At 42.7% G+C, this 12,828-nt stretch overlaps 1 protein-coding gene across 2 annotated transcripts in view; it reads right to left on the reverse strand.

The window, feature by feature from the left end:
* Positions 1-1,998: 1,998 nt before the first annotated feature.
* Positions 1,999-12,828, reverse strand: part of SERGEF (secretion regulating guanine nucleotide exchange factor) — a 170,770-nt gene continuing 159,940 nt past the window's right edge. For both annotated transcript variants that reach the window (XM_084855047.1, XM_084855048.1), the window contains exon 11: positions 1,999-3,644. In XM_084855047.1, coding sequence (XP_084711173.1) covers positions 3,463-3,644 — 182 coding nt within the window. In that variant the 3' untranslated portion in view covers positions 1,999-3,462. The remainder of the gene's footprint in view (positions 3,645-12,828) is intronic.

The raw sequence follows: 12,828 nt of genomic DNA on the forward strand, positions 1-12,828 counted from the left end.
TGTGAAAACGCAGCCCTTTCTCTCCACCCATTTTGTGAAAACTCCAGCCCACATTGCAGGCCTTGACTACTGCAGCCTTCTCTCTGGCCTTCTGTTATCATGTGTTTGCCCCCTCATATCCAGTGGTGTAGTGGAAACAGGGCTCATGGGGTCAAAGCACATGACTTTTTGATTAGCAGAGACAATTACGTCATCTGTGACCCCCCCCAGACCTCTCCATTCCCTCTGGGTTTAGCTGCAATCCTTACAGTATTTATTTCATTTTGAATTATTTTTAGGCTACCTAGAATCCTCTCAAGGTGGTGACAGTAGCTGGTGGGAAAATGGATTTTCCCAGCAACAATATATTGTTGTGAGCTATCCGTGTTGTAATGCAAAATATTCTTGGGTGGCTTGGTCTTGAGTGGGCAATTAACACCCATTAGCTTTACAAAAGACATACAAAAGACACAGACACAAAGGGGGCCGATCTACATTGCGCCTGCCATTGAATTCGGTGTCCAATGAATTCGGTGAATTGGGTTAACCGCTCTCGCATTAAAACGTGATTATTCACACTCACCCATTTTCCCCATTGCAGTGCTTCATCGAATGCTCAAGCTCGGTTCACACTTGAGCACTGTGCTGTTTTCCTGCTGTTTTCCTACGCGTGCTTGTCTGATCTCAGATGCTAAGCAGTGTTGGCCCCGGTCAGTAGTTGGATGGGCGACTGCCTGGGTATCAGGCTTCCTGCACTGAGCAGGGGGTTATTCTATCCCTTCAAATGAGACTAAGTTTTACCCCCTCCTATCCCCTGCTCCTGATGTGTTTTTTTTAAATTAAGGCGTTATCCTCGCAGAATCGGGGCTTCTCCGCGATGTTTTTTTTTTCTAATTCAGGCATGATCTTCCAAGATTCGAGGTTGTGAAGCTTCACAACTTTGAAGCTTCGAAGATCATGCCTGACTTAGAAAAAAAAACATTGCGGAGAAGCCCCGATTCTGCGAGGATAACGCCTTAATTTAAAAAAAACAACAACACCCAGAGTGGGGGATAGGAGGGGATAAACCTTAATCTCATTTGAAGGGATAGAATAACCTCCTGCTCAGTGCAGGAAGCCTGATTCCCAGGCGGTCTCCCATCCAAGCACTGACCGGGGCCAACCCTGCTTAGCATCTGAGATCAGACAAGTGTGTGCACATCCAGCCCTTTGCTTGTTGCTGAGGAAACAGGGGCTGCTGAGGAAGCTATGTGATTGGTGGCTGGAAGAAGAGATGGGGCTGTCGAGAGCTGTGATTGGACAGGAGGGAAATACAAACACCGCCACATATGGACAGGCGGGGGAGGGGACTACGACTGGATATGGTAGCAAAGGCGGAAAATCAGGGCACATTAAGGGGAAATACTGGGATATTAGGGTATTGAAAGCGGGAGCACAGAAGTGGGAAATTCCAGTTCCAATTCAAGGTGGCTACTGCGTAGTGTGAATGGCGGGCAGTGAAACCTCATTGGAAGCAAAAAAATGGCGGTAAGTGTAGATCCAGCCAAGAGAGAGATGGATCAACACCTCTGGCTGCATTTTTGGACTCTCCTTGGGGTTGTGGCTATGGGGACTGTCATGATGAGTGCCTGCACTTCAATATTTACCACTACACCACTGCTCACATCTCTCCAGAACTTCTGCTGCCAGAATTATTCATCTCTGCCATTATTCAGACCATGTTACACCACTCTTTAAATCCCTGCACTGGATTCCTGATAGAACACAAAACTCATCCTTGCTTTCAAAGCCCTTCATGGCCTTATCTCTCCAGTTCCATATGCTGCTCTATCCATGTCCATAACTATTATTCTTCTACCTCAGTCACCTTGAGATGTTGCAAGAGTTTACAAAAACTAAGGCAAGTAAACAACAATAAACAATGCAAACAAACCCTGGCGTCCCATCTTTCCATTCCTCTGTAACCCCTTGCTCTGCCAGGACTTTTGATTGTAAGTTCCTTGGTAGCAGGGACGTTTTCACTGTTTTTTATTCTGTATAGTTTAATGCAAATTGATGATGATGATGATGATACTGTAAACTTTGTGCCAAAGTCATAGGTTTCTATACAGCACCAGGTTGGGGAATATTGATGTAGATTTTGATATTCAAAGTGACCATGATAATCCGTCCTAATTAATAAGCTTTCAGAAATTGCTGCATGCAGATAGATGGATAGAAGATTTAGGCTTCCTAAATGTCAACCATTAACCCAAATATCCAGGCAGGTATTGGTATCAAGGTGGTCCATGTTTGGGTGAACCATGACTATGACCCAGTCAATCTAGTGCAGAGCACCATGGACAGACGGGGCTCTCCTGTTCTCATCAATATTATGAAAAGTTCTGCATATTGTACAACTGAGAACTGAATCCCAGGAAAATGAAGTTCACTTGATATTTTTTTATAAACTTGTTTGATATTTTCCAGTTTAATCTTCTGCGGGTTGTGGAGATTTGTAACTCTGTGACCTTTCTATTGCATAATAATGTATGCATATATTCAAGAGAAAAACAGTTACGAGTCTTGTGACATCTTAAAGGTTAAAAAAAATAATAATTCTGGCAGAGGCTTTCATTGACACTGTCCACTGAAGTGTTCACTTCAAACTGGCAGATTTATATACACATGGGCGGGAGTGGAGTGGGGGGACATAAACTCAAGAGGCTGACTTCTGAAACTTGGACTTTTTGTGTTTAAATGGTTTCATCTGGGACTGAAATAAAGACGTCTTGGGGAATCCTGGAGGGGGCTTGGGGAGGAGAGTGGCATGGCCCTCAGAGGGAGCCCAACCCTCCACAGGGAACCTCTGCAGGCCAAATTAAACCCACCTGCTAATCCCCCACCCCCACCCGCCCTATATCATAAAAAGCTGGTTGCATTAAAGATACTGAAGCATTACAGCCCTATTAGGAATCCCTAGCACTGCAAATAATGCTCCGATATATTTACTCCCATGAAAACTGCACCGCCCATGTGCTTCTCTATAGCAGTAAAGATGCAAAGCACATCCTGCATCACTGTATCAGACCTAAATATTTCCAGGTTTTCTCCACAGGCAAAGAGTATCCTCTCCATTAAAAAAAGAAAAAAGACAAAATAACTCTGCAATTAAACATAACGGATACAATCTAGCAAAGATTAGGCATGTCTAACTCCCATTGAAATCAATGGTAATTCAGTTACTTATGACAACGTTTTCCATTGCTTTCATTGGGAATTAGTTTTCAGGACTAACATTTGCTGGATTGTGCCTACTTTAACCAAGAATAGTTTTAATTTAGTGCACTGGGTTTTTTTCCCCTTAAAGAGCATTGCGAGGCAACTTCTTTTTGTTTGCTTCTAAAGCTGGAACTAGTTTTTCCAATACTTTTCACAATGTTGTTTAGCCGCATAAAATTTCAGTACGTGAACCATATAGAACTTCACATTGTGCTGACAGTTCTATTGTGGAAGATCTAATTCTGGTAAAAGACAAACTGCCATGGAATGTCCAGCTCCACATCCAATTAAAAGCAGCTTTGCAGAACGCAGGGCCCTGACAGGTTGAGGAGGACAAACATTTCTTTCTGTTCCATTGCCACACATCCCATGTTCATTCCATCCCCAGGAAAAACATCGACTACCTAAGAGAAAAAGGAGAAATATTGTAATCAGAATATTAAAGGAACTAATACAGCACCACGACTCCCAAAGTCAGATTAATTTAGCAATCAGCAGCCTTGGCGAGCACTGTGTTGTTGTTGTTTTAAAAGGGGGGGGGGAGTTATGTTTCTATGATTCTTAAGAACATGAGAAGTTGCCTTATATCATGTCAGACCATTCATCTAGTTCAGTATTGTCTTCACTGACTGGCAGTGCAGCTCTCCAGGACTTCAGACAGTAGTCATTCTCAGCACTACCTCGAGATGCCAGAGACTGAGCCTGGGATCTTTGGCAAGGCAAGCATGTGTTCTACAATTGATATACAGCCTTTTCCCAAAATACTTTTCAAGTAAACAGAGAGGCATTGTAAATGGGCTGATAGTTTCACTATGGATTATTCAAAAAGGAATCAAGTGTGTGGTGTGAACTTTGAGGTCCTGATCCAGCTTTGTTCATGCAACATTCCATTATCTTCTAATTACCTCTTCCATCTTCTCTTCTTTTTTCCTGTTTCAGACCAAGATCCAGGTTTGTTTATTAGCAGTATTTAGGGCTTTGAAATTCAGTACAAAGTGCTCAGTCTCATTTTAAAACGGGCTGATGGCAAAGGAACTTTTAGTCTAAAAAGTGGCAGCATGGTTTTCTGGAACTATTTCAGGTATTATCGTTCTTCTTTCGGTGCTGACAATCAAAGAAAAACAACACTTCCAAATGGAATTATACTCTTGTTTTTCTTCTATGCTTATGCCAGGGTAACTGGATGACACTTAACAGTACAGTATCAATTACTGCTCAGAAAAAAACCAAAATAGTTCTGTATTCAGTCTTTTTGTAAGCTCAGTCACATAAAAGGTATCCTAAACGTTGAAATACTTATTAGATCTAAAATCACACCCATCCAATCACTGACTTAAAGCTATCAAGTTAATATTAAGAATTAATGTTTGTACCTGTGGAATATATAGCTTATTTTTTTCCGGCCATTGCCTATGTTCTCCAGGATTGAATGTGCTAGATCCCTTCCCCTCCAGGTATCCAGTGAGGTCTACTATCCCACCCCCCAGCAACGCCTCTGCAAGTGATACTGCAGCATGATGCACTGGCTTCCAGAGGCTTTGTGAAAGAATGTTGCAGCTTGCAAGGATGCAGGATTAGTGCTCTGGCATCCCAGCTGGCTCCTGGCATCCTGGCTACAGGGAGAAGACTCACAAATGTGCTTCTGCCACTACATATTAATGAAAGCCCCTTCAAGGGACCAAAATGCTTAAAGAACTCCTCTCTCAAGAACTGTGCTGAAAATGCAAAGTGGGCTGTGAAAGTGGGGTGGCATTTTTGGAACAGCTTTAGTTAAACAAACCATAAGTTTGGATATCACAGAGGAGCTATGGTTACTTTAAAACTGGAAGCAGAAGCTTCTGCTCTCTTGCAGATGCAAAAGAGGAAAATAAAGGAGTGGAGATGTGAAAGCCCAAGGCTCACAGTGGTTCAGTCACATAGCAGGAAACCACAGTGTCCTGTTATGCCTTAACCGGGCAAGTGATCAGCCCAAGTTCAACCTTGGTATGTAGCTTGGGAGTACTCCTCAATCCAGCTTTGTCAACTGAGGCTAAGGGCCTCTGAGGCTTGGGGCACCTTTTACCAGCTTCAACAGGTAAATCAGCTATAACTGTTTCTGGACAAGGATAGTCTGGCCACAGTGATCCATGATCTGGTAACCTCTAGATTTGGTTATTGTAATGTGTTATTCGTGTGGCTGCCCTTGAAGACAACCCAGAAGCTTTAGTTAGTGTAGGATCTGGCCACTAGAGAGCGTGCCTCAAGAGCTGTGTGAGTAGAGGATGGGATGCCGATGATGTCCTCAAAGCCACATAGAAAAAGTCTTTGGAATCCAGCAGCAAGTTCTGACAGCATCCACAATCCACCCTTTTGCATGTAGTAGTAGTAGTAGTAGTAGTAGTAGTAGTAGCAGCACACTGCCCTGGGATCCACCAAGATGAAGGACAGTTTAAGCACATAATTAATTAATTAATAAGGTCATCCAGTGAGCTTCATGGCTGAGTGTGATTTGAACCAGGGTCTCCTGGGTCCCAATCTGATAGCAAATGTTAAGGGGTTAGAGCAGGGATGGGGAACGTGTGGCCCTTCAGATGCTGTTGGACTGCAACTCCCACCATCCCTTGCCATTCGCTATGCCAGCTAGGGCTGATGAGAGTTACAGCCCAACAGCATCTGGAGAGCCACCTGTTCCCCAATCCTGGGTTAAAGGAAAGCTCTTGCCAGCAGAGAAAATAGACCATTATGCATGTCAATAAAAATGCATTTATGGGGATGGGGAAATCAATGCTCATGGAATAACCAAGATGTTGTCAAATAACGTTGATGGTGAAACGCAGAATATGACACAGTTCAGTACAACATAGGAGAACAAAACCATATTAAAATGCCCTCCGCTGCCCAAACCTGAGGCATAAACAAGAAGAGACTGAAGAGAGATTAACTTTAATTAAGCACTGTACAGTTACTGAGGGCCAAATTAGAGATGATGCAGGAGTTTGATGCAATCATTCACAAGAAGGCAGTGATAAATAGGGACTGTGGGAGAGGTCCCCACCCCAAAGCTCCTCTTTGCCTCTCAGGGTAAATTATACAGGTTAACCCTTCCTCCCCTACCACTGCAATCCTGATATCTGGTTTCTCCTGTTAAAACACACTCAAATACCCTAAAGCACACCGAGATCGTAATCCGAAAGGACTGACTTGAAGCCATGGGTCTATCCAAAGCCCTACCTGGTGGGGCAGGAGTAATGACAGAGGAATTTCGGCCTCCCGTTCTTCCCTAAGTGCATTTTGAGCTAGATGGGCTCAGAGGCCCAGCTAGCTCTCCTACCTTCTTGGGGATGAGAAGTGGGAGGCTTGTGAATCTGGTGGATCCACGTCCTCTCCTCTCATCCTCCCCACCAGCACACACCCTTTCCACCCTTCCCATCCTCTTCCAAGGTTGCAACAGCAACTGTGGAAGAGAAGCCACAGGTGAGCTTTCCGCAGCAACTGGGAGAGAGGGTGGGAAAGATCCATTATCAGAAGTCCTCCTCCATGGTCGAAGCCACGGAAGAAGAGATCTGCAACACCCTAAGGCTCCCCAGATGCTGTCTGGGAGCCACAGGATTGCTCTCGAAAGCACACACACAGGAAAGCCTAATCTACATATTTTGTAAACCTACCCTGGAACGTTTTTGTAGAAGGTGTGGTATAGAAATTCCTTAATATGTTAATTAAATAATATAACCACAGTTCTCCTGCACCACATCTAGCTTGGCACTAACATTTAATATGTTATGGGACATTCAGTTCAGGACTATATGACGCCTTCCTCAACTCATGTATTATTCAACTGGCATTTGAAGAATCAAAGCAGCAAAGTCCAAACTAGTTCAGACATAAAAGGACCACCCAGAGATGTGGCTGCTATTGTTAGCAAGGAACAGTTTTTCTTTTTTGTTTTCATTTTTGGTACAGAATGATTCAGCTGTTTATTTTCTTTCAGCTGTACATCTGAAACCAGAAGTGGAAATACTGATATAGAAAAATAGAGGCTATTCTTGTGCTCTATTCCAACAGGACTAATCATGCCAGAAATCCAATGAGAAAACACGTTCTCCTTTCCCAACCTCATTCTGCTGATTTGAACAAGTGGAGTCTGCATTAGCATCTGAATACACGGCTAGCTGTCCATTAAATAAGTTATGCTCTGAGCCAACAAGCAAATGGTTTCCCAGCTGTAAGCTGGGATAATAACATGACGCTCCCTTCAATAGAAAGTCTGACCTCCTAAAAGCTCTTGCATTTTTAATAAAGAGGGACTGCAGCTGCATCCTCTTCCTTCATGCCTAGATAGGATGCCTTTCCAGATTTTACTGACATTAGCTAACAACACGATCACATTTGAGTATGAATGTAAAAATCAGTATTAGTTTTACATTACTATTACCCATTTAGTTGGAATGTGGATGACTTTAAGAATCCAAACAAAAATACATTCCTTTGAAAAATAAAATTTAAACAAAAGGACTTCTTCACACAACACAGAATTCGCCACAGGATATAATGATGGCCAGTATTATAAGATTATTTAACAGAAAGATGGTGCATGACCAAAGTTGACAGAGGAGGGACAGGGCTGCATGATCAACGTTACTTACAGTATTGTAGTCTGGCCAGCATGAAGACCAGAAAACCATGTACACAATAGAAGATAGCAGGGGATGGGAATGTGGAAGGTTCTGCACATGACTATCGCTGCATTGCTGAGCATAAGTATGCTTTGCAAATAGAGGGGGCTCTAGAACTTTGTTCTCCCACTGTATCCTTTAATTGAGGCCCTGAGCACAATTTTAATGACAACTGTAAGAATTGCATAATATGCTAATAACAACAACCTTCGGTTCCTTAAGGAGGAAAAAAGGCAGGATATAAATGTAATAAATGAATGAATGAATGAATGAATGAATGAATGAACAACAGATAGCAAACACTAATTTTGTCACCTGGCCAGAAATACATGGCTGTCTCTTGTTTAGCTATGATTTTTCAAAAGTATATCACACCTGAAAAAGGCAAATTGCTTCGCTTTATGAATTATGAAAAATCCAAGTCTAAGAGAAAAACACTTTTGGCTGAAAATTATGGTTTTGCAGGAAGTAAGGGTGTCCCCACCACCCCAACTTTTCTGCCTTAAATGCCAGTGCAGCCCATTTTCATGCAACAAACATTTAGGAAATGGAAAGACGCTTGATTGTTAACATAATTCTGCTGAATCTAATACCCCTGCAGTACACTAGACTGCTTTGAAAGGATGGAGATACTGGGTTGCTATGGAAACAAGAAGGCAAGTCTTTATATTGCTCATTCCTGAAAAGCTGCCCCATCAATATCTTTAAAGACTGCTAATAAAATTTTAATCCATGATAAGAATAAAATGTATTTCAAACTATTGTTTGACACTGTCCCCCACCCCCATCCCAGTTTAGATATTGTCACGCTCTTTCCATTTTGGCCACCCTAAGAATGTCCATCAACCATCTAAAACATGAATGAAAATCATCAACCTACAGTAACATCCAGTTTGATGGCTTAAGGAGATTATTTAGCACAGCATAAGACACCAGCTCCCTTGTTTAAAGCATGAGTACTGGTGAATATGATTGCTCATTAACTGATTTTCCAGCAGTCCCATTCCTACTCATCCCTTGCCCCCGTTCCCACAAGAAATTGTAAACTGTTAGTGACCAAAGAGTACACATTTTGAATGGATTATGGCAACAGACCAGTAAGTTGAATGAGTTCCAAAATAAAATTAACCACTGTTTTCATGAATTCTAAGTTACTTCCCTGAAGTGATGACTTCTACCTAATCTGGCTTACTCCCAAATGGTTTTCCAAGTCTTGTGAGACTGAAGAACTAACAAGGCACTTTAATCATTATGAAAAGCACCAGGGAGGTGGCTGATATGAGTGCCTGTTAAAATATACAGAATCTCAGGTTTAAAAACAAATGGGTTCAAATGGGAGGAGGGGAGATCCGGGTTTGAATTCTTGTTCAGCCATGAAGCTCTACTGGTTGAACTTTGGTCATTTTCTCTCAGCCAAACTTACCGCCCAGGGATGTTTTGAGCATAAACAGTTTGGGGGAGGGGGGAGGGAATGCAAGTTGCCTTGAACTCCTTGGAAGAAGGACCAAATAAACATGCAATAAATAATTGTTGTATTGCAAAAGTTCACCACAGTGTATCTTTGAGTGCTTAGTAAGCAAAAAGAAAATGAGAATACCTCACTGATTATGGATTGAACCCTCTTTATTTCCAAGTCATGATTTTAAGAGGCCAAGGCTTGGGATGGAGTCCCATAGAATGCACGATAGAGGTGTACAAAAATATGCATGGTGTGGATAATGTGGGTAAGGATACATTTTTTTCCCTCTTTCATAATACTGGAACCTAACAGGGTTATCCCATGAAGCTGATTGGTGGGAGATTCAGGACAGATAAAAGGAAGCACTTCTTCACACAGTGCATATTCAAATTATGGAATTCGCTACCACAAAATGTGGCGATGGCCACCAATTTGGATGGTTTTAAAAGGGGGTTAGACAAATTCCTGGAGCAGAAGGCTATCAATGGCTACTAGTCCTGATGGCTCTGTGCTACCTCCAGTATCAGAGGCAGTGAGCCTATGTACACCAGTTGCTGGGGAATATGGGAGGGAAGGTGTTGTTGCACTTGTGTCCTGCTTGTGGGTTTCTGATCTTATGTTCTTATGTTCCTTCCAAGTTAAGATTCCTAGAACTGGGCTGCCTATCATGATTCTAAACATTTGAATGCAACATGCTTTATTAATAAATTCAGGAATACTTTACATGTGTTGTATAGGTGTCTGTGTATAATTATTTTACTTTTGAATTTTAGTACTGCAAAATATAGCTGAGCAGGCCATTCATCCATGGCTGCAAAAGGCGAAATGCATCTCCCATGGCATATGTTCATGTATTATAAATAATTCATTTCACTCTAGTCATTTTCTATGAGTGTTCACAAAACCTTGCACCTGAATTTCCTGGGTAGACCTACAGTAGTAGAACATTCTGGAAAGAGCCAAGGCAACCCCCAGGCCAACCCATCATCATGATAATCTACTGTACAGAGAGCAATTACATATGTATTCTCAAGATAAAGAGAGACAAAGAAAAAGGGTCTATTAAAAAGATGTGCAAAAAGAAAGTATGATATTTATAACAATGAATACTCCTCCTAAATCAGCGGAATGTAGGGATGGCAGAGAATTTTCCCCCGAATCTTCGGGGGGCCGAGCGCCGACGCATTCGGCCCCCCGAAATCAGCGGTGAAATTCTCTGCCCCCCCGCCCCCCCCCCCGGGGGACGGGACTTACCTTTGGCGAATGTCCCTCCCGGCGGCGGTTCGGCGGCGGTTTGTCGCGGGCGGGGGCAGCGGCCGGTCTCCCGGCCGGCTGCCGCCGCCGCCATTGCAAAAAAAAAAACCTAAAGTAAAAAAAAAAACAAACCCATGACAGGCTACGTTACGATTTACGTAGCCTATCACGGCTAGATTTCCAAAGTCAGCCGTGATAGGCTACGTAAATCGTCATGTTGCCTATCACGGGTGACTTTGGAAAAAAAAAAAGCGCATACGCAAATGGGGACAGGGACGCCTCCCCCCCTTCGCCTGAACTTCGGGGGGAAAAGCGAAGCGCCTCCCCCCCACTGCGAAGCCAAGCTGCAAAAAGGTAAGTGACTTTCGTACATCCCTAGCGGAATGCAGAATTTTTAAAGGGGTAAGTTTGAGTCAGAATGCCAAGAATGGTGGTGCTTAAGGCATGAGCCCTACAGGAAGATGCCAGGAAGATGCTTCCTACAGGAAGATGCTTCAGGACTGCCAGGTCTAAAGACAAAATGCACCAAAGCAGCAAAATAACACTGTACTTGGAACTCTAATCTACCTTTTGGGAAACACCATCTTCTTTTTAGTTCTCACACCTAGGGTGGCCACTTATGAATTGCCAAAGAAGAGGCAATGCATCACCAAAAATAGAACAAAAGATGCAGATTTGCGTAAAATTTGTATATGTTAATTTATATGTATAGATGCAAATTTAAAATATTATAATTAAAATTGAAATATAGTACATCTAACCATAGACTAGAAGACTGTGACCAGGTGACCTGTGCTCCTGCCTGTTCAGTCTACTGTTCAGGTGTTAACTCCTGATGGGCAACGGTTCTTGTGGTTCTTTATCTTTAAACTGGAATTGGACAGGAGAGCCCCTTCAAACAGAGGACAACTTCAAATAGAAGACAGTCCTCTGGCAGCCCTTCAAACAGAGGACTGTCCTGTGTAAAAGAGGACACCTGGCCACCCTGCTCACACCATGTCGTAGCATATTCTTTTAGAAGATACTCAGTCTCCAGAAATTTTCTAACGGGATCATGTTTCACAACTGTAGAGCAACTGCAAAGAACATCTTTCTTATGTTTATTGAGTTTTCTTATGCACTTATCGTACAGGCCATATGGAATACAGTGTTTTACACGAGCTGAAGCTCTTGATAGATCTTGAAAACTGAGATGGGCATGGGGAATCCAAAAAGTTTATCACATTTAATGTCAAACTGAGCCAGACTGACTAGCAAATTCTAAGAAGATTCTAAGTTCACATTCTGGAGCAAGGTGCTATATTCCTGTGTCTTAACCCAGCTGAAGTTCTGCATTCTGTATCAAATTAATCTCCAAACATCTTCAAGAGAAGCTTGACATGGAGCATATGACGCTCATCTTGTCTCAAGCTTACAAATAAATGAATAGCAGCAAACACATCTATATCTGAAAGAAAAGATGCTCAACCAGATGGCTTGCTGAAAAGTGCTATTCGACTCCAAAATTTCCAGGCAAGCTGATGGGTCTAGGAGCATTTTAAAGCTATAAAGCCAAGGGATAAACTAGACATGACGGCAAACACGTGACTGGCAAATGGTATCTATACATCTACCTGCATCTATCTGCACCCTAAGTGCCTTGTACAACTTTGTATGTGTTGGAGTATCACAACATTGTACATTTCCCCACCTTACCTCACATCGTCAGCTGCCAACAACGAGGAGGTGGGGAAACAGAGAATGTTATGAAGTCGCAACAAGAGTTAGGTTTGAGTAAGTGTTATGGAAGGAATGGGGGATCTAGATGTGCGGTTGCTGCATGTTTACCATACACGTAATTTAGGCACTGGCCACGGGCTTAGAAAGAATTAGACAAATTCATGTAGGAAATTCATGGCTACCAGTTTTGAAAGCTAAATGAGAGCTAAACTCCATGTTCAGAGGCAAATGTGTCTCAGTGAATGGCCGGGGGGGGAGGGCAAATAAGAAGAAAGAGCTGTTGCCTTTGTATCCTGCTTGTGAGCTTCCTGAAGGCATCTGGCTGACCAGCATTGGACTGGATGAACCCTCCAATCCCAGTTGGATTCTTATCACAAGTGACCACAGGAGGCAAAGTACCCTAAGAGAGGAATATTTCCATTCCTTCCCCATCATCCATGCTCAAGACCACACAACCTGCCAACTGTATGGTTAACTGAGCAGAGAAAGGTCTGGCTTTTCTAA

The sequence above is a fragment of the Heloderma suspectum genome, chromosome 1 (assembly GCF_057233095.1).
Source record: "Heloderma suspectum isolate Gila_16-S chromosome 1, 16-S_ref, whole genome shotgun sequence".
NCBI lineage: Eukaryota > Metazoa > Chordata > Lepidosauria > Squamata > Helodermatidae > Heloderma > Heloderma suspectum.